The following is a 25,675-nucleotide window of genomic DNA, read 5'->3' on the forward strand; positions in this document are numbered from 1 at the left end:
TGTTACATTAACCTCTGTTATGGCAACTAAGTTATATATTGTTGGAGGTGCATTTACATCTACATTGCTTTTTTTATCATCGTTATCGTGGTGTCAACTTGTGCAGTTAACACACTGGCAAAGAGTGCAATATTGCACTCAAGAATTTATGCGTTAGTTGAAAGATAGTATCAGGAGAAAAGTGCTCTTAAACTTTCTTTTGTTTTATCTGAGCGGTATACTGAAGACAGCAGAAAGGCAGAACGGAGCACTCTTTTTTTGTATTGTTGAATTTTTAATTCACTGTATAAACATGTTTTGACTGATAGATATAACTGAGTACACTTTGTTATGTTATTCAACAACATTATCACATATTTTCCTCAAATTGTGCCTCTGTTCTATCTCACCAAACATGAGTTTCACCTGGATTTCACTAAAGACTCAATTACTATGAGTGTCTTTTTCACATTTGCCAAAAGCTGAAGTGTTCTACGGATCACAATGAAGTTAATATTGTCAACTCAGTATTAAAAAACAATAGAGAGCGATTTAGCAAGTATCCCATGTAAGTCTACCACCTCTCTCACCTATAGCAAGCAAGCAAACTCTGGTGTAAGGAGCACAAAAAAGTATCCAGATTTACGATGAGCAGCAACGTTCAAGGAACCAATCCATCCTGAGCGATGCTAAGCAATGGACCAGATAGCAGTAGGTGTAATGTGTCAAAAAGCAGAACACTTTAGGGGCAATTTTGTATTTCAATGTTCAGAAATCTCACTCTCTATCTTATTCCTCTCTTGCACAAATTTGATTAAAAATTGATTTACAGATAAAAGTCAGTGGAGCAGTCTTAAAGTCTTGCTAAGTGGACAGAAGGTTACTTAATGAAAGCCATACTGGATTTGCATCTGTTGTTGAAGTCACACATGCAAGTATATGTGCAGATACATATGACACACACAATCACATATGCAGTGTTCTGCACAGGTGAATTTTGTTTGGTCTCTTGAGGATGATTATTAAATAATTAGCTGTCTGGAGACCAGTAAAAACACACACTGAGACAGCAGGGCCTTGAGATTTATGGTGCACAAGTCAGTGGCTCAGATACACTGTAAAAATATATATTTCCATTAGCTCTCCATGCCCCCTTTGTCTAATGACCGTCATGTGAGATCAATAGTGGTCCAAGGCCATTAACAGGCCTTACTCACAGTCTGATAGGGTATAGCTCAGTAGGTCCTGGAATCAAAAGACTTCAAGTGTCCAACATTCATGCTAACTGGTCACTCTCCAGGCAACAGAGGTTACAGCATACATTTAAATGCACTACAGGATAAAGAAACTTAAAGAAAGACAAAAAGTGCTATCTTGTAAGGAAGCTAGTAAATAATTGACATCTTAATTCTATGAAACGTTAACATTAATCACCATCAAATTGTGTATGGATAAGGCAAATGTTTTTCATTTTGGCCACGTTCATGCTCTACCTTGCTACATATTATGTTAGCTTAAAGGCACCAGCAACTCACCTGAGACCGAATTATTGAAACCAATGGCCATGCCTTGCTTAACATCTTAAGGCAAAGGTCAATGTCCTAGCAGCTCCTCCAATGTGTCGGAGTACGGGCATGAAACTGGACTGTGGCCACTGGTTTGGTTGATTGTTTTCTTGCATTGTAGTAGGCCTGTTTGAGGTGCTTTCACCAAACATGGATTTGCTCTGGAGTTCTTTAAGTCCTGCTTTGTCCACCTTTTCCGCCACTTTTTTTAATAGGTGGCCATTTCGGGTTTTCTTTCTACCCATGGGTAGAAAGAAAACACGTATGCCCGTACTTTAAAACGATTAACTCCTTTAGCTGGCACAACATCAACTGAGTGTCCTCCTCTGTCCAAAAATATGTGGTTCTTGCTCTAGCACATGCCATGTTGGTGCATTTTTCTTGCTTTGTTTTCTTCCCTTTTTCTTTCGTTTTTCCCAGCTCTCATCTACAGATTTATGCTGTTTGACTTTCTGATAAAAGTCTGGTGTGGGGACTATGGAGCTTGCGCAGAATGCCTAGGACAGTGCAGGTTCGATTGAGGCGTACACGTGAAAGAGTACTGCGTCTTCTAGGTGTGTCAGTCAGAATTTGAGAAATTCGGCTCGTGTTACATGTAAACGTATATTTTTATAGTTCAGTTTTTGTCAGGCTAACACAATAATTAGACATTTTCTAACAACATGTAAACGTTATGAGTGTGACTGTGAAAAACAAAGCATTAAGTCTGTCCTTGCTAAGTAGATTTGACACACACACACACACACACACACACACACAGTATGTGACCCAAAGCCCTTTTCTCCCGGCGTCTCAGCCATAACAAATGCAACATCTCCAGTGCGAGCTGAACTGTTTGATATGCAGAGGACAGATATATTCATCCTTTGTCCTTAAGTCTCTTCTCACCTCCACTCAAGAACCTTGGCGGAATAACATTTATTTATTTATATTGCTCTGAGAGGTGACTCAAATAAAATAGATGAATTGACACCTGAAAGAATAGTTAGAGACAGATGTATAGGTCGATAGGGGGAGTGGTTGGTGGAGGTCACTGCTGAACCACCAACTCCTGAAAGAAATACTTAACTTGAAAATATAACTTGGGATAATGTGCTGCAAATTAAAGTTTGCACTCTTATTTTATGGACATAAACGCCTCTAAAAGTGGGAGTCATTGCATAACAGCAAAAACAACAAAGACTTGTAAAGCTTCCAAACCTCCCCAGTCAACTTGTATGCTGAGTGCATTCTGAACATTTACTACAGTAATGCTTCATAAACCACCCAAATCCTCTCATGCTTGCCTCGGGTTCTGTGGTCGGGCTGGAGTCATATTCAGTCGAAGCTTGAATTGATTAACCTGCCATCACAGAACGTAGCCAAAGGGAGACGCAATGAATGAACGTCCATGAGTGAGTGACAGCATTTTGATGCTGGAAGCCCACAGGGTCAGTCTGCAGTGCTGTGGAGAAAAGGGACCACAGATGGATGTGTTGTGAATTATAATGTAATGTAGTTTTGTTCATATTTAATGCAATGCTATCTTGTGAAATGCTTTTCCTGGCCTGGGCAAGGTTAAAGATGTTTCTACAAAGAATAAAAATGTGAAAACAAGCACCCCACCCAGTACACTGACTGCAGACTAAAGGCTCAAACAATGCATCTTTAATAACATATAGCAAAGAAAGAGGCCAAAACACAAGCAACTCATCGAATTCAAACGCACTCTCCCAAACTTAGTTTGTGCTGGAAGGAGGGGTGCAGAGTGGAAGGATAGCATGCGGTTCATCTTCAAAGTGTTCTTCCAGATAGTTTGTTGTTCCCAATCAACCTTGAAATCACCTCGCTGGTCTGAGAGCAAACAGAATTGCAAGCACTCTCTCCCTCACACTCACACACACACTCTCTTTCCCTATCAGCATTGCCTTTATTTACTCTATAGATCGGTGAGAGGAGCTGTTAGAGAGAACACCAGGGGAAGAGGAGAAAGGCAATCAATAGTACAGGGGTGGAAATCAACAGGAGTGGATCGTGCACCTGTGTATGTGTATATGTGCGTGTCTCTGATAGCAGTCATTGTCCTTGAGAAACACTGACTATTATTTTAGAAAGGCAAATGTCTTCATTTATTGCTCGTATTTATTTATTCATCCTATCAAATGTATATACTACACGCCCCCTGTATATTCTTCAGGCTCAATAGGAGTCCTGCCACCATTCCAGTAAAGCTGAAAGCCTCACCTGTCAACCAAACTGTCTCGGCCTATCAAAGTCACACTCTCTTCTGCCGAGATGCACGACTTATGCTAATGCCTGTCAAGCTCGACAGGTGAAAGGAAAGTTCTCACTCATATCAGCCCCCAACCCCCCACCTCTCCTTTCATCATTCCCCTTCTTTCAGCTCCTTTTTTACTGACATTTGATGTCTCTGTCAGCTACAGGAAAGTGTTATGGAGGACTCTTACAGACAATTACCCTTATGGGAGTATGTAAGAAGCATAACAGGCCTATTTAAAGTTGCAAACACAATACATACATTCTTGTGTTATGTAGGGGTGACACCCTCTGGTCAGTTGGTCGATTAGTTGGGCAATGCGAACTTGAACTTGCTGCAGTGTTTCTCCTGCCCTTCCTCCACTGTGATAGGATGGTAGGGTAAAAAGCAACAGTGATGCAGCAAATTACCTGAAGCAATGGGGCTAACCTACCAACAACATGCAATAATGAAACTTTCATCAGTCAGAAGAAACACCAGGTGTGCGGTGTTAAGCTGCAAAATAGAGCTTCAGCTCCTTGTCACGCTGCTGGTCTTTGTAGCAGAGTGTAAATACTGTCGGTATCAGGGAGGAAAAATGTTATCAGAACATCCAACACATTCTCATCCCAACTCTTTACATGTTGCTGCTTTGTCAGTGGACTTTCATGTCTACATATTACAAGTTAGGTATCTTTCTGCATCTGGGATGCCATTACCGTGATGTCAACAAATAGGTTCCCCTCAGCTGCGTTGTCAAGTGACGTGCCAGTTGCCGTCGGGCCGTCCGCCGGCGCATAATAAGACCGTTACTGGTTCTGTCCAGCTGAGTTCTCAGCTGACACGTCCAGTGGTGCTCCATGCGCAGGGGAAGGATGCCTTTTGGCGTTGTACACTCATGCCAAATGCACTGATGGAGTGAAGCTATTTTACAAGTTCAGAATGACAACAGGCTGCAACATCACAAGTAGATTTGCTGCATTTCCAGCAAAGAATTTAAAAAATGCACTGGCTTTTGTGGTCACACAACGCTACCAGGTACCAGTGCACTGTACTGTGGCTAGTTTACTTAATTTAGAGATACCGTGCAGATTGTTTTTTTTTCGCTTATCAACTAGATCAATTAGATGGACAGTACTATCAGTTTCAGTCCAACATGTTATTTGGTTGATTGCAACCGTAGTGCAATGCATATTTGTTATGTACTCTAAACCACTGAATTTAAACAATATGTCTGGATAAAAACAATTGCATTTTGCAAGTTTCATTATAACATCCCAGTTGTAGACCTAGTAAGAGTAGTTTTTGTATATCAGTGACAGAATATTATGTGAAAACCACTTTTAAGTTACTACTCTGAGATTGACAGAACTTGACTTATTTACTAAAACTTATTCCGTTCAGTAAAATGCTGAGGTTTGGTGTCTTACTGTTTTTTGTATATGTACAGTTTGACACTAGTCTGATGTGCATATTCCTTTTTTGTTTGTGGTTTCTTCAACCCCTCCAACTAAGAAAGGGGCATTTGTGCAATGGGCCAATATGCCAGAAATGTTACAGCTATGTTATGGCTATGTTACCTCCCCTAATGCCAGTCTGTCAGCTGTCAGTTTTGTAAGTGGTTAACTAAGCTATCAGCATGCCTGCCATGCATGACAGCCAGACAGATTGGAGAACATATTTGGAGACGTAGCATTGTTAGAAGGAATGTCATCATATTTGGCATGGATGTTGCGAATATCTCACATTACTTTGTTATATCGGTGTCAATTTGGAACAAGTGGTGCTAATATTGCATTATCTTCACATTAATAATTGGTTTGACATATCTCAATCTCTGCTTTCGGCTGCGATAGGGGTAATAACCCCAGAGTGCTGGAATCATTTTCTCTTTCTCACTTTTTTCTTTTCTTTTCTTTCATCCTATCCTCTTACTCTCTTCACTGTCATTCAAATCATACCTCATCTCCATCAGGCTTATCAAACACTACATATTTGTGTGTATGTGTGTGTCCGTGGATATTTTTGTGTATCTGTGCTTCCATGTAACCACTCACAGTAGGCGTAGATTTGTTTGTATAGTATCAGTTTCACTGTGGGCTTTTCTGAATTGTACCCCATTTTTCCTTGTGCATATTCGTACACAAATGTGATCCTAGCATGTTTTGTATTCAGAGGCGTGTTTGCCCATAAATGCATTCACTCTCCTACTCCTTCTCCCACCTTTTCCCTCCTCCTCCAAACACTCATAAACATTGATCCCACCTTCTTGAAGTGACTGTAAAGTCATCTGTGCTACTGGCCACAAGCAAATGTCTCCTAGTTCATTACAGAAGGTCTGTCTATACAATCAGCAGTAAACTTCTAGAGGTAACCCTTATACAGATGAGTCCTTATGGATCAGTTGACCCAGACAACATGCGTACTGAAAAATTGTTATGAGTTTGAATCTTGATGAACACATGGGTGGATTATGAGCAAAACCTCCTCTCCTACATAGGAGCAAGTCACACAAACGTTTTAGTTATATTGCCTTTTTTATGTTTTTTGTGTCTGTGGTTGTTTTACTCCTATTTATAGTCATTTTGCATCTCTCTGTTTTTATGTTTTTTTTGCCCTTTTCATAGTCGGTGTGGTCTCTTTGTGTCTCTTTGCAGCTGTTTTTCATCTCTTAGTAATTGTTTCTCTCTGAGTAGTTTTTTTTTTTTTACATTTCTTTGTAATGTGAGACATTTTGAATGTCTCCCTGGCTAGTACATGTTTCTTTGAGTAAAATTTTGCACGTGGAGGTCAGGAAGGGTCTCTTGACACTTTAGGCCCCTTGACCTGTGTCTGGAAGGCCAGCTGAGTAATTCATCCATGCCTGTACGGTTACATTTTAACTGCCTACATCTTACATTTTCTTTCGGAGTAGCACTGTGGTTTGATTAAAATGAACAGAGAAGATGAATCTAAATGCCATTATAAAGTTGTATTCTGGAGTCACACAATCCTGTCTTGGTTGTCAAACACATGCACAGGCTTATTAGGATGACACAAAAAAGTTCAAGAAGTCATAAGTAAACACACAAAATGGCTGGTAAAACTTGCAAGTCATGCTGCAAGGCTTCTTGTCTTCTAAATCCTTTGTTTTCCCAAGACATCTCTGGTGCTGTCAAACGAATAACCTTTTCGAAAGGAAAAGCTAATTGGCAGATCCATTGAACGGTTTTTCTCTCTCGCTTTCCCCCTTCTCTCTCTCATATTAATTCTGCACCACTGCTACCTGTCGCTGTGTTCACAGTCATCCGTTACCTCAGTGCGCTCATTACCGCGGCATGCCACACCAATGCTAATTAAACTGCAGTGCCACAATTAGCATGCTACCACGGACTCGTGTTTGGTTGTGCCGACCACGAGGCTCCCCCTGGAGATAGCCGTAAGAGCTTTCAAACATATTGTTGGCAGAGAAGGAGATTGTTTACAACAAAAAGTTTTTCCTCTAATGTCAGAGTGAGATCTAATATCAGGCCAGCCACTTTAAATAAAAACATTAGCTGTGATCTCATATCGGAGGCCAGAAAGAAGAATGTAAATGTCACCTATACATGATTTAAAAAAAAAGTTTATTGCTGAAAGGACAGCAACTATAAAGCTATGTTGTCTGAAAAAAAATAATAAAACCTAAAATAACAGATTTTAGGTTTCATGTGTGGCAACACAGTTTACAGATCAGAAGATCTTCCATTACAACAGACCTCAATTTAATTACAATTCCAATTTCTGATTTTTTTGCAGAGCAAAAGACCTTGCTTACTCAATTATCAGTGACCTACTAGATTTGAAACCCCCTTCATCATAACCATAGACTGCATAAAAGTAATGAATTTTGCCAATCTGACATCACCCATTAGTTTGTGGACCCTCGTTTTGAAGCCTTGAGTTCGGCATTTTCGTCCACACCATCTCGGAGTTAAACAAGCGAGTTATTTAAAAATTTTCCCCTGTACAGTTGTCATGAATGTGGAAATTAGCTATAGAGACCAAAACAGTTTTTTGTACATAGGCTGTTAACATGTTTATTTCTTCTGCAAAGGGGATTGACTCACTCTTAGAGCCAGCCTCATGTGGACAGTAGAGGAACTGCAGTTTTTGGCACTTACAGGTTGCTTAATTTTTCAGCCAGGAAGGTTGCTGCTTGATCACAACTAAGTTAAAAAAATTGCAACTATGACAGTGCACTTGTCAGCTTAATATTCCCAAGTAAAGAACCTGGATTTAATATGAAGTAATGCTAAAGATGAGTTGATCAGCTCTCAAAGTAAAATGTATTCAAAGTTGTTTCTTTGAACTTGAGATCCTTGCATCCATGACACTTGCTCTGATGTGTTAGCATCCACTGTGCCCAGGGGAGGATGGCCATCCCCTGAGTATGGGTGACTGGTTTCACCCCCCTTTACCCCCACCCTCTACCTCTTGCTGGATGCTAAGGGGAGTTGAGGGAAGGGAACAAGGCCAAGAAGTGACAGGGGCATCAGGACGGAACGGAGTGCTGCACCTCCCAGTTACCTCTCAACTGTCACCACCATAGTCTGAAGACACACACATACATACACACAGACCAATCTACCTATCCCCAACACACATGCACACACACAACAGCTGCACGCCCACTTTTAAGTCTGGACCATTGCTCACTGTCACCGACTGTCACCTCACCACACACTGGGAAACACAGACATTGGAGAACGGACATGCACACACAAACACAGTGGGGAAGGTGTCTCACTATTGTCCGGCAGAGCATGAACCGACGCAGGGACTGACATGAGACAGAGAGGATGAATGAGAGATGCGTTGACAGTCAAAGCAGTGCAGATATATGGCGATGTATTCCAGGCAATTGGGGAGGGAGAGGTTACGTAAATTCCCAGGAAGAGACAGTGGGGGTGAGAAATCTTCCAGTGAAGATGCATAAATTAAACTCAAGGAGCAGGTACTCTAGTTGAGGATATGAGGGTAAATACACACACAGACATGCGATTCATCTTGACTATGACAGAGAGCACCTCAGGGAGAAGGTACTCATGCAGGTCACCTCACATGTCCCATCACAGAGCTAGTGCTATGGCAACAGCAGCATAGTAAGACTATAATAACCATGTTATATAATCCCACAGTAATCCTCGCTGATGGTATTAATATCAGATTGCAGTGTCACAGAGATTACTCATGCATGCCAAGACAATATAATGTCATTATGTATACCTTATTATATATTTACTCGTGAGTTGGACACTTTAACCCGGATTCATAATTGAGATGCTGCGCGCAGTAGACAGACAGCTCATTTTTACAACTGTATGTTAGAAACAGAAGGCAGGACAAGACATATAAGATGCATCAGTATCGGACCTTACATAGACCAAATCAAATGTTTATTTGGAATAACTTCCAGCAAACCCTTCACATAGCACATAGAATCAAAAAGCATGATGTATTTAGAGTATTTCTACCTCATCATCAGACAGCCTTATCCAACAGGGACTGAAACCATTATGTCAGATCTTCTAAACTCTATTGACAAAACAGCAATTTTACTTCACAAAACACTGTAGTTGCTTGTCTACCCCGGCCATGATTTGTTAGTGTATGAGGTAAAGTAGAGCAAATATCCAAATATAGCGTAGACTTACAATGATACCAGTTTCTTTAGGTGGCTAAAATACATTTTGCCTGCCCCCTTCCGTAGCAGTACAATGCTTAGCTTCTGTGCAGGTTGGTTTGGTTCATCAAAGATGAAAGCAAAGCAACACAGTATAGAAAATAAGCACAGGAGAAACATCAGATAGGTCGGACAGCAGTGTTTAACTATGTACTTGTATATGTTACAGTTATGGCTGAACTTGACAACAGAAAAGATTTCACATATCTCTGCAGCTGAAATCAGTTGGCTGTTGCCTACAGGCAGTTATTGTTAGCATGTCAACACAGGGATTCAGTCCATACTCAGTTCCTCCAGGATATTGCAATGTTGCAGTCACAAAAATAAATGCAAATTCAGCCAATCCCAGTGGTTGCTGCATGACCTTGCATTTTTCAGGTTTGCTTCAAATTTTACCATTTAAATCTCAATTTATTGTCGCACATAGTGACAGAGTTCACTGTTAGCATCACATAGATTATATCACTCAAAGCTTGTTAATGTCAATTGCAGCGGAGTCAAGCTGTTTCAGTATTGATGTGCAATTGTTGAGACGACTCTGTCAGATTTTTGCCACTGTCATTGTGTTAGCACAAGTTAAACTGTGTTGGCAGAGAGAGCAGGAGAAGAGCAGGTCAAGCAGTCAGTCCTTTAGCCTTGCATCGCACAGCAGCAACAGCTCATCATCGGCAATCAGCCGTCGTAACCATTGTTGCAATTTTCACTTCCCATTGCAATGTCATTGCAAAAAAAAGGCCCAAACCACTGTAACAATGGCCGAAAAATCAGGCATTTCAGGATATAGCAATACCAAAACGAGCCATGAGATCTTAGAGCGGCTATTTACTTTATACACATATAGAGAGACCTCTAGGTGCCCTCTTCTCTACTAAATAAAATGATAAGAATTTCTTCTCATTCACAGTTACAAACTGCCTTGTGGCTGTGAATAAACACACCTCAACTCCGCAGGCTGGATATTGACCGCCTGGATCAATAGTATTATATACTGCTGTCTACAGCTGCACACATTCAAGATCATAACACAATATATGGAAGATAAAAGCCAAGTGCACTCTTGAGACTCCACTGAAAAGCAGCCCTCCAGTGCCCAGCACTGTCTCCCTTAGGGGCAGTTATGAAAACATCATCAAGCAGGGGACTTCAATTCACAAATATCTCGGGAAATACTGTTGATGCAATGCAGTGATAAGTTATTGTTTTCCCTTGTGAGCTTCTGGGATTTTTTTTATGAGTATGAGGTCAGATTGTGTTTTGATGTAATAAAAAATGGGACAGTGATATATGAGCTTCTTGGAAACGCTCCAATATTAGCTGTTACATCCTTTGTCTGTCTTATCCCTTCTAATCTGTCATCTCTGAAAAAAAAAGAATGTGCTATTTTAGAGCTCCCACTCATTAACTCATTTAAAATAAATAAGTGTTTATATGCAATTAAGATGTACAAATAAATAGCAATAGTGTACTTAGCTGGATGATTAAAAGGTATCATTTTCTGTGATGACAGTTCCCCTTCTGTCCTCTTTTGTGTCAATAAAATTGCTCCTTAATTGTCTAATTTGTAATTTTAGAAAAGCAGATATAATAAAATAATGTGATTCAATCATTTGGGCAAAGAATTCATGAAAAGCTCATTTTATCAGTAACATCTGCTTTGTCATCACACTCTGTAACCTTCCTGCCCCCAAACACACACTAACATACTTATGAGCCGAACAGATTAAGTTGTTTAATATAGAGAACCTGGCCTAATGGCATCTTCAGGGGCAACAGTGGCATCACATATGCTAGATAAACAGCCTAATAAGCCTGTTACCCCACCCCACTGTTAGATAGCTCTGCCGGGGGATGTTTCTTTGTATGTACGTGTGTGTGTGTGTGTGTGTGTGTGTGCGTGTGTGTGTGAGAGAGAGAGAGAGAGATGAGATGAAGGAAGTCGGTGGCATGGCATTTGACAGCTGCTAAAATTGCGTGGTGGAGTGTGAGGTACCAAAATTCATGGCAGAGAGAAACAGCTGTTAGTTGTTTGCCCGCAGGGCAAGATTGATGTGCCGATCACCGTCTATTCTGGGTGTGTGTGTGTGTGCGTGAGAGAGAAATACAGGATTTATGGAGGTTGTTGGAAATAATACGTGCTTATAGCCCTCATTTTATTCAAATGTTTATGGAACGTTGATTGGCAAAATCAGACTCTCTCTCCCTGCCTCGCTCTGTTTATATATTTAAGAGATCGTTTTATCCCATATGGCTTTGTACCTGCAAACTCTCAGCAGCAGTGTCACTATGTAATTTTCCGCTCAGCCGGTGTTCTTGCATTGGTAGAACGTAAAGGGGATGGCTCAGAGGTTTCTACTTGGGGGCAGCCACTCTGCAATTTCTATGTCTATAAGTGTGGGTTTATGAGAGACGCAGATTGTGTATGTGCGTGTGTGTGTGTGTGTGTGTGTGTGTGTGTGTGTTCATTCATTTGTGTGTGTGTGTGTCCACAAATAGGAGTAAAAGGGTCATGGCCAGTGGGCCAGGTAATGACTCTCCCACTGGCCCCTCCACGCGGATTTCTGCTCTGTGGACCTCCACTCTTAATGATAGCACAAGGAGACGCACTTACTGTGGTGTGTGTGTGTGTGCACGCGTGTGCGTGTGTGTGTGTTCACGTGTGGCTGTGATCACATGCAGCAGTGAGAGATGTACGTAGTCAGGCTGAATGTAGATGTGTGTGATTTGACTGAATCTCTGTGACACAGCTCTGGCTCTGGAGCCTCAGGCTGTCGGTATGTATAGGATTCCATAGTGTGTGATGATGCATGGGTGGTATGGTAATTACGTTTCATTTGGACAACACAGGGGCCTATTTGCTGTGCATTGATTTACCACAAACAGCACTGTAAAGGTGTGTAGTATATAGGACTGTGTTTAACCAAAGCAAATCTTGGTTAAATGTAATTCTACCCCCTCTTCAACCTATCAATTGTTTGATGGTCGAAAAAAAATGTTTGTTATCTCTAAATCAATTAAATAGCTACAATGCACTGAATTCACTGTACCTGTTCGCACCATGTGTTCACCTCGTCACTGTCACCAGCCGTCCAATCACAGTGGACAAGGGGCGGGACAAATACCAAAAAGACCAACTGTCACAGAGGACAAATACAAGTGCTAAACAGAAACAACTCTCTTTTTCAGCAGGAAAAAGAAACACTTTGGTGGACACACGGCCTTATTAAAGTAACACCAGCAAATATCTGACTAATCTGAATTTGATTGCACAAGAACATATCGACCTACCAGCTAGAATGTGAGTCCTAATAGTATGCCACAAATACTGCAAAAAGTCTTGATTTATTTTATTTGTGTAAAAGAATATACATTCATCAGTGAGATTTTAGACTATATATATACACTTGCTGACCACTTATGTATCTAATGCTTGTATACACTGTATGTGTGTGCACGTGTGTGTTCAAGCATTTGTTACCTTCGGTGACATGAGCATTTGATAGAGCAGAGGAGGGCCGGACCTCGGCTTTGTGAGAATTTAATAGCTTTCATTTCCCCGCCTGCTTGACCTTCTCCATTCCTCACATTAGGTATGCATTACACCTGAAGTCTCACATGGCCAGATACATCTGCACCCTCTCTGTAGTATATTCTCTCTCTCTCAATGCTCCCTGAGCCCTGCAACCTGCACCCCACTGATACTGGACTAGTTTCAACCACAAGGGATCAAGCCTGGAATTATGCTTTGTCCTCATGCCTCCAAAATACCAAAGAATACCACTTGTTTGATATTGACTTTGGCTGTTGTGTTTATTCTTTGTTACCATGACATGATTTCAGGACTCTTTCTAAAGTTTCTCTTTTTAAATTTTGGTGTTATTCTTTTTTCGCAGTTGCTTGAACAAAATTCTTTTCTTTGAGTTCTTGTTTTCTTTGTTCTTCCTTTTTGTTTATCTAGTTTTCTGTCATTTATAGGGTATCCACATTTCAAACTCAAACTAGGCATGAAAGAATGAGTGGTTGTCACTAATGTTCCTTTTTTAAAGTTAAAGGTTACTTTTTAAAGATAATCATATGCATATCAGAGGGGTCGCAGTAAATTAGACTTGTTTGTTTCATCTTTTAATGTTTATGATGGTTATCTTTTGCTCTGCATGCTCATACTGCACATAATAATGTGATCATCTTGTATTGTAGTTGGTTAAATCATCAAAAGGGCAGAATGATAAATGTGGCATGATGAAATATATTATCCACAACACCATCTAGTTTTGAATGGCCGTGACAGCCCCATCAGCAACAATTGCAGAGGCTAAAAATGCTCTTCTGGCCTCTCCTCAGTCTCACTCTAATTGTGTCACCTTATCAAAGGCTGGGAGAAACAAGGGTGCAGATTAGTTTCCATTCAGGGCCAATCTAATCCTTTCAGCTCGCTCTCTCATAATGTGTCACTGCCAGTCAGTCAAACACTTCTGCACAACAGCGGTGTTTACTTACGAAATGAATAGATGTTGGACGCCTAATTCTCCACCCAAAAAAAAAAGTCGGGCTTGTTATGACTGTTATTTGAAATCTAAATCGCTTTGATTTCTGGGGTTCTCTAAATGGTCTATTCTTTGATGTTTACAAAGGGCGGGGATTGTTTCATATTGCTATAAACGATGCAATCTTTTTTTTTCTTTTCAAGGTCTGTCTGGATAGTAATTGAAAACAATTATCCAGTGCTTTGCTCTGATAATACCCAGCACTTACGCCGGCTAAACCGTGTACAGCATTATCTTCAATATCCTTTCACTGAAGCCCCAAATCAGCCAGAGCAGCTATACAAATTCCCCTTCACAGTGGTGCTGTTAATCCAAATCAATATGTGTACATGTCTTACACATGGGGAGGGATCCATCAGGATGCAAGACCTCTTCTTGAAGTAAAATGTATATGTGTTAGCTAGTGTCACCCTCTTGGTAGGGCTTTCTGCTGGTATGTACAGCGGAATGAACAAACATGGGGGTATGTCAAGCAAGAAATCACATAAAAGTATTAATTTAGAAAGTGTTTGTCCACCACGTAAGGGATTTCACTGGTATTAATTGTTTGCACAAGGATCCCCATTAGAAGCACATAAATGTTCCTCTAGTCTTTAATGGGGTCCTGCACATTGAAATACAGTACAAACATCAAATAAAAGGACAGGCAACTTGACATATAAAAACAGTATAGACATAAACTAACAGTATGGACAAAATAAGATATAAAATAATCTGAATGCAAGACTAATACCTAAATTTAAAAAAAATGTAATAGTAGTCTAAGCAGTACAATTAGATATATCAACAAAAAGAGAAAAACAACTACAGGCATTAAGTGATAAGGCAGTAATAAGGCAAGCAAACTAAACAGATAAATTCATTAAAGAAATCAGATAAGTCATGAAAGAATTTAAGGATCTAAAACAACAAAACTAAAAAAAAAAAAAGTTCATACAATTGGCGCATAAATCAGTGTTGATCTTGTTGTTTGGCAAAAATATTTCTTTGTAAGCTTTTGAAAAGTAAATTTATCACTGATGTTAGATATGATGTCTTTGGTCTTTGGTATGGACATTTTGAGACCATGAACGCCACTTTGACGGCTTTTCAAATACCAAAACATCACAAAATAATCCATCCTTTGAGACGAATTGTCTCTGTCTCGTTGTTTGAAGAGTTAACAGTGTGTTGGCAGATGGCATTGCATGGAGCTGCAGAAAAAGTTGATTGTTCACACGGGGCTAGTGTTACCTAGTAACGTCATGTGATTTTGAAATCATCCCGCCCACGTCTGTGTTTCATGCAGCGCATTCGCAAGGAATTAGCCAAGTCTGTGTTTTACTCAAATTTACTGACATTAATCCCCAGATAAATTGCACTTGAATATTTGTAACTCCACTTTACTCAAAGAAACACCACACAGCACCACTAGTAGTGATCTGCTGTGTTAGCCTCCTTTTTTTCCTTTTAAATGTTAGTTTAACAAACAGAACCGATTCTGCCACACATTGTCACAAGTTATCTATCGCATCATCTTTTGAGATTTTGCTCTTCTGATCGATTATTCTTGCTCTCTCTGCAAATGGGTCTCAATGTTTTGTTAACCCCCTGCACCCAAAATGCTGTCAAAACTTTTATTCATTAACACTAACTCAAACTCTGTAAATTTTGACCTGGAAAGGAAAGGCAGAAATGAGGTGTGGAAAAACCTAAATATGACCCCAAATCACTAAGATACCAAATCACACAGGACTAATATTGTCACATGACCTCTTTGTTTGCCAAAATATGGTAGGTAATTTGCAACGGAATCTTTACTTGACAAATTAAGGACATAGCAGATTCACACTGGATTTAGATCTGTCACAATCCAGTTATACCCAACCAAATAGCTACACATTACTAGAGATAATGCTAGTTCTGTGCAAATAATTACTTATTTTAAAATAATAATAAATGTATTCATTTTCCCTTATTATTTTAAATTTTTCACTGGAATACCCTGTGTTTCAGTCCTCTGTGGCAGCACTCTGCACTGCGCCATTGCAGTGGTTTCATTGAATTGAATGAGGAAACCCAGCAGGCTTTTTTTTTTTTTTTTTTTTTTTTTGCAGCAGTGCCATTGTCTAACCCTTAGGGAGGTTGAGAGATGCAGAGAAAAGAAAAGGCCATCCCTGTTCCAGCTGAGTCACACTCCCTGCATGGTCTGTTTCTGGGATGTGAAAGTTAATAATTCGACCTGTTGGCTGTTTCATCCTTCCCAGCGAGTCTGTGACCTTCTGACTCTGAGAAAGAGATGGAACTTACAGTCCCTGCAGGGCTATGACATCTCCATAGACAAACAGAGGCCACCCAGGTACTTACAATGCAATGCACTAGCTTGCAATACAACACATAACTGTAGAGGAAAGTGAAATGTGTACAGTAAAAGCTGGCATTACAAACCTCATGTCAGGTTAGAGGACTTTGCCTTTTAAGTTCCAGACTCAACACTAAAAGTCTACAATTTGAGATGATTTCATTGGTGCTCAGTCACTTTGCAGTCCAGTTTAATCAAATTTTGAAATCAGTGATTGAAAGCCTAGTTATTAAGTATCGGCATGTTTTCACAGATAAATTTTACAAAGAAAAAATCTTAGTTAAAGTACAACCCCTTTCCAAAAAATGTTGGAAAGCTATGTAAATAAAAGCAGAATGCCATGATTTTTCAAATCATTGTTAACCAATACTGTACAGAGACAAGATACAGTGGGAATAATGATACATAAACATTGTTGATATTCAGCATTGATACTCTGAAAGAGTGTTTTAAAGGGAAACGCAACCTACACAATGAATTCCAATACGTTATTTCCATGTCCTAGCTGAGTTAAATGAATATTTGTGAACATGGGCCAAATGATAGTGTTCTCAGTTCTAATTTGTGAGAGTTGTTCATTTATACTGATAATTTAGTGCTTGAATATACAGTTTTTGTAAGTTATTTTGATATCTTTGTCATCACTTTAACATAACAAAATTCAAATTCACACATTCAAGCCTCTATATCTTTTAAATTGTCTGTGAGCTTATGTAAAACCTGCAACCTGAAAATATACAACTTAATTAAAACTTAAGTGATAAACAATAAGAAATAACTTGTTTTCACATGCAAATTATATTGTTTTATTTACTCAGTATGGGATGGAATGGCAGAATGGTCAAACACAGAAACACGCCTGCACTGCAAGTCGGACATTAATCCAGAGGAGTTTGCAATCATTGCTTTTTTCTAAAGATTGATGTCCTTTAAAGTAGTCTAGTGAGGGTATTTGTTTTTTAATAAAAAAATCCAGGTCCACTGCATATTTGCATAACAAGCAAAACAAATTGGCCCCTGTCCACTTTTTAGAGCAGAGTGATATACCCTCTCTAATGATAATGTATTAACAGGCCCCGGTCCAGACACGTCAGGTGTAGTTGTTGCATTCATCAACTCACACTGCCTTATTATGTCTTGTTGGCTTGTAACCGTATTGTAGATGATAAAACTTGTGGGCTGCAAATTTTCACCTAAGTCATTATTTCTAATAAACATTATCTAGGATGACTCTCTCTCTCTCTCTCTCTCACACACACACACATAAAAACCCAACCTAAAAATGTTATTTGCTGTTAGATGGACATTAACAAGTCTTTACAGCATGTCTTGTTAACTCAGATTCTTTCTGTTTTCCCATGGCATTATTGCTCCATTCCTCACTCCCCTGACTGTTACAGTATTTACAGCAGTGAGCATCTCACAGAGATGATGTCATAAACCTGGGCCATATAAGACAGCTGAGGTAAAGCGGGGCTGTGTCAAACATCACTCCCTTGTTTCCTTTTTCGCACCTCCCTATATGATGGACACTAAATTGTTCATGCAACAGTTAATTGAGATTTTTGACACTTACACCTTGTTACATCCTTTTATTGTCATATCCACATTGTATTCAGATTGATTTAGTCACTTAGTCAAGTGGATAGCAAACACAACACATGAATTCAAACCACATTTTGAGGTCATTCATAGTTGACAAAACTCAAAAAAGATTGATGCAAACTGTTGCATTATTGTTTTATTTATTTTTTTTGCTTGTTAGCATTTGTTTTTAGAGTGTAGATTACCATAGCATTGACTAAAGCTTCGAAGCATTTGGGTCAGCCCTAGTCTGGACACAAAAATCTGACCTGATCTCTTGCAAATAACACACAAATAAAGATCTGATTTGAAACACAAATCTGTTTTGCATGCAGTCTGAACATAACCTTACTTATTATCATCAGCTGTGCAGTTGCTCAGTGTTTATTTTTGCATTTTTGCATTTATAAAATGCATGTGGGTTTTTTAGCAGGAAGAGTACATTCTGTGGGCACTACTTTTTCCATTATATTGTGGAAGTTTTGAGAGCACTATATGAAAGTGTCCATGCTCAGCCTTGGAACAAAGCCTTTATCAGCAGTGTCAGGAGCACATAGATGCATACTTACTCTGTGTGTGTGTGTGTGTGTGTGTGTGTGTGTGTGTGTGTGTGTTTGAGAGAGAGAGAGAGAGAGAGATTCATGGAATGGTATAAACCTTTATTCATGCATTTATTATTCACTTGTAATGATTCAGTCACTCATAATGATGATTCACTCGCAGAAATTGTGCCAGTAAACATTATTAATTCATTCCTGCTAGTCTTTTCTGGCATGAAATTTGAGGTTTTCTACCAAAAAATACAATAAACAGTGACGCTTTCAAGGAACAGGCACTGAGAGAAACATCATTACACAAGTACTCACACAAAAACACACACATAAGGAAAGCAGGTTTACAAAATGTCCTGCTTAGCATCCCTTTAGATTGTTACTCTTCCACTGGTGTGAACAATAGACCTGTGGGTATGCAAGGAGGCAAATTGAGTGTATATATTGTTGGTATATTAGTAGGCGAAAGTGTGCAATTGCGGGTTTGTGGGTTGTTTGCCTGGGGTTACTTATATGATGTGGTCTTATTAAATCAGTGCTAGAAAAGGAGGAACAGACAGGAGTGATAGAGAAGCACAAAGAAACCCGAAGCGATTAAACCCCTACTCAAACCGGCTTAGCAGTGAAAGCTTCACAGAAAGCCAACAATGGTTGCCTTCCTTTAAATCTTGCTTCTCTCATACTTTCATTTCCCCCCTCTCTCTCACTCTCTCTTTCTCTCTCACCCTCTTTTTCTCTCTTTTTCTCTTTCTCTCTCCTGCACTATTTACCCCTCCTCCTGTTCTCTCACCCTCTCTCAAACAGATTATTTCTCTTCTCTTTCTTTATGTCTGTCTTCTTTGCAGCACGTTAGGCCGCTTAACTTTACAATACTCATGTCAGGTCAAAACCCACCCTACTTCAGTGTCTTCAGTTCGGGATAAAAAGCGTCTTGCTGCATAAAGGTATTACTGTATCTCAGACGTCAACCACCTCAAAGGTCTTTCTTTCATTCGATCATTACGGCCGCTTTCTTTCTTTTCATTCTTTTATTACTCCAAAGGAGTTTTAGGGCACTATGTGGATTTGCCAGGTTGTTAATTGCACAGCAAGTTTTTTGTCTAAATCAATAGGGGATTAAACTTGCATAAGTTTATGAGGGGATTAGATGAGAACAGGAGTGTGTGGGTGTGTGCGTGGGGAAGAGTAAAAAGTTGAGGTTATATCACAAAATTCTGGCCAGTTGCCTTCTCACAAAATTTCTTACCAGACATACATTTATCATCAAGTTTAAAGTTTAAAGCTTCATCAATATTTTGTCAGCCACTGCTGCTGTAACATTTAAAGGTATATTTGGCAGGCTACTCAGTATCTGAGTGAAGGAAAGCCAGCCTCAAATTTTCCTTTTTTTGGCGCTGTGTCTGCGATTTTCGTATCTTTTTGTTAGATTTGTGCTGGTTACTTACTGCACCTGTTTGTTACTTCCTGTAGACCCGACCTTTCCTTGAAAAATAAGAAGACAAGAAAATGCAGGCAGAGAACATAGTCCCTGCAGATAAAAACACTACTTCTAGTGAGTCATAAGTGAGAATTAAGAGAGATTACTTTTGTATGAGTTTATTTTGGATGGATTATCCAACAGGCTGACTGGACACTAGTCCAGGGGCTCAGAGTGTCAGGGGCCTTCACTTGCAAAATGCCAGTTATCAAATCAATGCTTATCAGCCAGGAAGAGACTCAAAATCACCACAATAAGATGCAAAGGAGCAGCAAAGAGACTCAACAAAACAACAAAAAATGGCAGACAACCACAAGGAGACAAAAAACTACTTCAGAGCAACACAGAACATCCAAAAAAGACACAAAATTTTATCAGAGACCCAAAGACTACGGCAAGACTCAAAACAACCACAAAGAGACACAAAACGATTACAAAGTCTGTGTGTTGTTCATGTGTAGGAGAGCTGGTAGGGCCTCTACATATCTGTGCTCAGGTGCACATTATCTCATCATCCTCCTATGGAGTCTTTACATTGTTTTCTTTAGCAAATTTTGCATTGTGTGCCTTTAATTTATAAACCTCCCACTGCAAGTGTTTAGTGGGGATGAATTTCAGTTCTCAAACCACTTACAAACCCATTTAGATGTTCAAACTATGGGGAGTTTCCCTGCAGTATGTCGAGGGACAGTGTTTGGAACAGGAGCCAGTAAATTCCTCCTTCAACAATAAGAGTCCAGTCCTCCCAGCTCCCCAAACTAATGTAATAGACTGGATTAGACCACCTGGTGTGGTATTAAGAGGCTGAGGAATCCATCCCTGCCCCCCCACCAACATCCACATCTCCACCTGCACTTGGCATTGCCCATGAATGCCAGTCATTAAGACAGCATTACAAAGACGAGGCCTACCTCTTTCCCAACGGACTGGCTCCACTTCCACATATAGAGCAACCATTGTTTTAAATGCCACCGCTCCCGCCCCCTGGAGACCGGGTTCCCATTCACCGGCCACTGTAGCTAGTACACTGCCAGAGTGGAAATATGATAAATGTGTCTAACTCCATCCGTCAGGAAACGCTGGGACATTCTCGTTTTCCCAGGTGCCAACAGGTGGAAAGGGGTGAGACCCCGGTCAGGTTACTAACAACCATGTATGTGTGTGTGTGTGTGTGTGTGTGTGTGTGTGTGTGTGTGTGTGTGTGTGTGTGTGTGTGTGTGTGTGTGTGTGTGTGTGTGTGTGCATCTTTCATCCGTGAATAACACCCGCTCTCTTGTGTTTTTTTTTCCAGGTGCACCAGAAAGGAGAAATGCGAGCGCTCATCAGAGCCCCGTCGCTTTGCATCAGACATCAAGCAGTGTGTGCGTCTCAGCGTCCACCCAAACAACATCTCAGTGTCCCAGTTTAGCGTCACGGTGAGTGGACAGAAATACACCACTCCTCATCTGCACTAAAAAAGGAACAATATCCTGTTTTCTAAAGGTTGTGCACAGTTTTTGCCATGTCAGAAATTTCTTTTCTTGCAGTTACATACAAGATAAGGTGCGAAGTATTAATTAGAAGTGATTGAATATTTTTTCCATTCAGTAAGGAAGAAACACGTCAGCAAGAATTTGTTTTTCGGAGCCATATTGCAGTTAACAGTGAGTCTGGCTGAATGTGTTGCAAGTGAGAAAATCTTGCCTGGCAGATTGACAATATCACACACTCAAGCATAATTTGTAATGCGCTGTAATTATGCTCTAGATACTGATTAGTAGTCAGTGTTAACTCTATAATCCCGCTTTACATCATTTTTCTGCCTGCCAACATGCATCCTTCAAATCCTGACCTCACAACTCCCCGGCCAGTGTAATACTCTCCCTGCAAATGTCAACAATCATTAACAGCACACAGTTTAGCTCAGCTGTGTTTATTGTGATTGTTGGCAGCTAAATGCAACAGTTTTCCCCCCCGAGTCATTTCATTCTGAAACAGCTGCCTGATTTAAAGGTCTGAATTGTTTTGATTGCTTAAGTGTATTGATTAGTGTGCAAGGAGCTGTGATGCATTGGAACAGAAAATATATCTGCAGGAATTGGAGAAATATAAACATTTGTTGTGTAGTTGTTGTTAGGGAGTTATTTTTCCACCGTTTTGTTCCGCACTTCACTGCAGAGTCTGTGATTGCGCACTCATATCTGTTAGTTGAGTAGTGTTGAGAGGATTACTTTTGACAAGGAATAGTTTACAGATTACTAGTCACCCTGTTAAAATGTAATAAGTAATGTACCTATTTTAACTACTTCATCAAAGTAATGTAACTTATTACATTTGATTACTCAAAGTTAAGCTGAAAAATGTCCAGAAATAAGCTCTGCCAAAAGAAGTATTTCCTGCAGAGCAAAAATATGCAAAGCAACAGAATGAATATTATATTCTACTTAGAAAAACATTTTACAGAAAAGATTATATTTGGACGTAACCCCTTTGCACTAACAAACATTTTGATCCATAACTATGACTTCATTACATTTCTTTCAAAGCAACTGTAACTAATTAGAATTATATTTATTTTGTGATTGAATTACATACAGCACAATACAACAACAATACAGCACACTGTATTTCGCAGGAATGAATATTACTGTGGCACAATGTGCTTACACCGTTAACCTGTGACGTGAAGACACCTCGTACATTCATGCTCAAAACAGAAGCCATGATTTGTTAGTGCAGATTGCAAAATGAAGGAAGAGAGAAAAAAAGATTTACTTTTTCCTCTCTATTCTTTATTTACATAAGGGAGTGCAACAAAAATCCAGGATACAATTTAACATGTACAAATTAAAACAATGACAAAAAAACAGGGATATTTTAGGCTATTAAATAAACATAAGACATACAAATATCAAGTGTCTTGATAGTCTTTTGTTGGTCAAATCAGTGAATAGTTTCATATAATCTTCAATATCCTTTAGAAAAATGAGTATTTGGTTTTTTATTGCCAAATGTATATGTAAGTATGAAGTACTTTGCTAAAATCATGATCAAATTAATTATTAAAAATGTTTTATCTTCTCTTCTTGGGTAATTAAGGAAGACAAATACCTGATATAAGTCAGTATCTGGTGTATGAAACGTTATAGGGCTTTAATTTGAAACAAGAACTTTTAATTTGAAACAGGAAGTGGCGAGGCGCGGACTGTTGTTACTGTCCGACGTCATAGAACTGGCATGGAGACGGCTAGGTCAAAACGAAAACGACAGTGTCCCAAGATTGGGATAATTTCATATTTAGACAAATCGAAGACTTTGTACAGCGTTTCTGCTGTAAAACCGAAGTGGTTAAACATAATAGCACGACGTCAATACTGAAGCGTATCAACAGAAAGCATCGAGACCGGACATCGAGACCGGCGGACCTGACACAAGGTAACGTTGACGCTAGCATAAACGTTAGCCTGCCTTAGGGCTGCCGCTCCCGTCCCTCCGCCCGTTAAAGGACATGAAGCCCGGTGTTTCCCTCCGGGCAGCACGGAGAGAAGCGGGAAGCCAAACATCATTCATCTGCACAAACTGCCCACTCTGCAATGACACTAAGCTGATTGTAAATCGACAAAATCCCGCTTTTTAGCGCTTACATGATGGCTGGTTTAGGCTTTCACAAATCGACTGTAGCATTTTACTCTGTTTATTTTCTTGGAGAAAACTTAAGCACATAACCACCCAAAATAAAATACTGCAGTTTGTTGAAGCGTGAGCTGCATTTATGTTATTATAAAAGTTACATAGACAGTATCTCCCTCACAGTGAAGCATAAAATACCCCCCAAATCAAAATATTGGCTGCTGTAAGTAGCAGTTGGAGCCCAATTAATGATCGCAATTTAAGCAATAAAAGTGTATGTATATATATATTTTTTAAGAAAACCAATTAGTTAGTTATTAGTTTATTTATCATATATGCCTTATTTTCTTTTCTTGTGAATATAATTACTGTTGCTCTTTAATAGCAATGCAAAGTATTGCTTTTCCAATTACTGGACTGCAGCCCTATGTGTAATGTTATTCATACGCACTGTTTGTTTGTTACATTGCTATATTTGATTTTGTTTTAATGGATTAAACTTTTGTTGCACTTGAGTGAAATTGAGACCTGTGGAGGCTACCTCATTCTGTATCCTATTGGACTGTGGCACATTTCAGCCACCTAGGAATCATTTTGATTTATTATTATTATTATTATTATTATTATTATTATTACTTCTTAGGATCCTCATTAGTTGTTACCTCAGTAACAACTACTCTTCCTTTGGTCCTACCAAAGTCATCACTACATAAACAATTCCCAGCATCTGCAAATCCAAATAAAACAAAAACAAGTGACAGAAAGTAGTTCTCTCACATTCACAATGTCACCCCACCAGCAGATGATCAAAGCAAACAGTAGAGCTAGTAAAAATAGACATGCACAAATATATACAACTGCACGACACCACAAGTGTATAGTGAGGCATCACCCAGGTAATATAAAACACCATATGTAGCCTAAACTTGAGTTGACAGTTGTTTTTAACTGTGACAGGAACAGGTGGCTTTTCATGTTTTTAAGTGGCTGTGAAGTTGTGTGTCTGCATGCGTGTGTCCTTTTTAGTGGTGTGTGCGCTTGTACTGCAGGTTCAGGAGCAGATTGACATTGCCCTGAACATATCATGCTATTCTATATTTTCCAAGGCTTACTGTTTTTCTTTATCAAACCTCAGTGCCCATTTTTAAAGGTTGTAACACCAAGCGTTGTGAAAATCCCATTGACCTTAACCACCTTAAGTGATGTCACATTTCAGTTCCCATTTCCTATATCATGGTGTTGTGGAAATGGCTTTGAATCTCAGAGACTTAGGAGCGTAAATATCCAATATGATTTTCTAAGGTCAAGCCCCAATGACTATTCTGCAGCCCTGTTTCTCTGAGGGTCACATGAGAGGTGTTGATTTTCTGAGGTACAGCTCTGCATCACTCTAATGATATTCATGGTGTTTGTGTGTGTGTCTGTGTGATATTGCTCATGCCTGATCCTTTAGAGAGTGTTTAACCTTTTCCCAGTGAGAAGGCCTTACTCAGAGGCTGCAGTATGCCACACATCTCCCATCCATCTGATTGCAGGGCAGAGGCTTCTGCCAGAGAGACAGGGGCTCCTCTTTGACCTTTGTGTTATTAAATATTTGTTTGGAAAGATAAGCCAAGGCAGTCTCAAAAGAAAGACACTCCACTGTTGAAATCAGAGCCATTTTCTTTTATGTTTAATTCTGTCTTTAGTTGGTTACGAAACATTTCTTCTTTCTGTTATCAGTTTTAGGAGGAATACTTATGTTGTTGTTATATATTTATGAACGTGTCTATTCATTTAAACTCCTAAATAATAGCTACCGCCTAACTAAACACATGTTAAAACAAGCCAGAATTAGTGGCATTTCTTCTTTCTGTTAAGATGACTTTAAAAATGACATTTAAAGGAATACCCACCAAATGACCCTTTGTATGTCAGTTATCTACCCTGTGTCACATTGAATTCATGAACCGTACTTTGTTTTTCTCAAATGACTCCAGTGAACGAAGAATCAAGTGAAGAAAAGTGAGAAAATTCTTGATGAAATGAAGCCATAGGGGTCCAACAACAGCAAAACTATATCAAAACAAGTATTTACAAACTCTCACA

At 39.5% G+C, this 25,675-nt stretch overlaps 1 protein-coding gene across 1 annotated transcript in view; it reads left to right on the forward strand.

Annotated features, from left to right (window-relative positions):
* Window positions 1-25,675, forward strand: part of plxna4 (plexin A4) — a 304,616-nt gene that overhangs the window by 191,209 nt on the left and 87,732 nt on the right. Inside the window, exon 6 of the mRNA XM_042511045.1 lies at window positions 21,270-21,393. Within this exon, the coding sequence (XP_042366979.1) occupies window positions 21,270-21,393 (124 nt within the window). The remainder of the gene's footprint in view (window positions 1-21,269; window positions 21,394-25,675) is intronic.

The sequence above is a fragment of the Plectropomus leopardus genome, chromosome 22 (assembly GCF_008729295.1).
Source record: "Plectropomus leopardus isolate mb chromosome 22, YSFRI_Pleo_2.0, whole genome shotgun sequence".
In the NCBI taxonomy this organism is placed as follows: Eukaryota; Metazoa; Chordata; class Actinopteri; order Perciformes; family Serranidae; genus Plectropomus; species Plectropomus leopardus.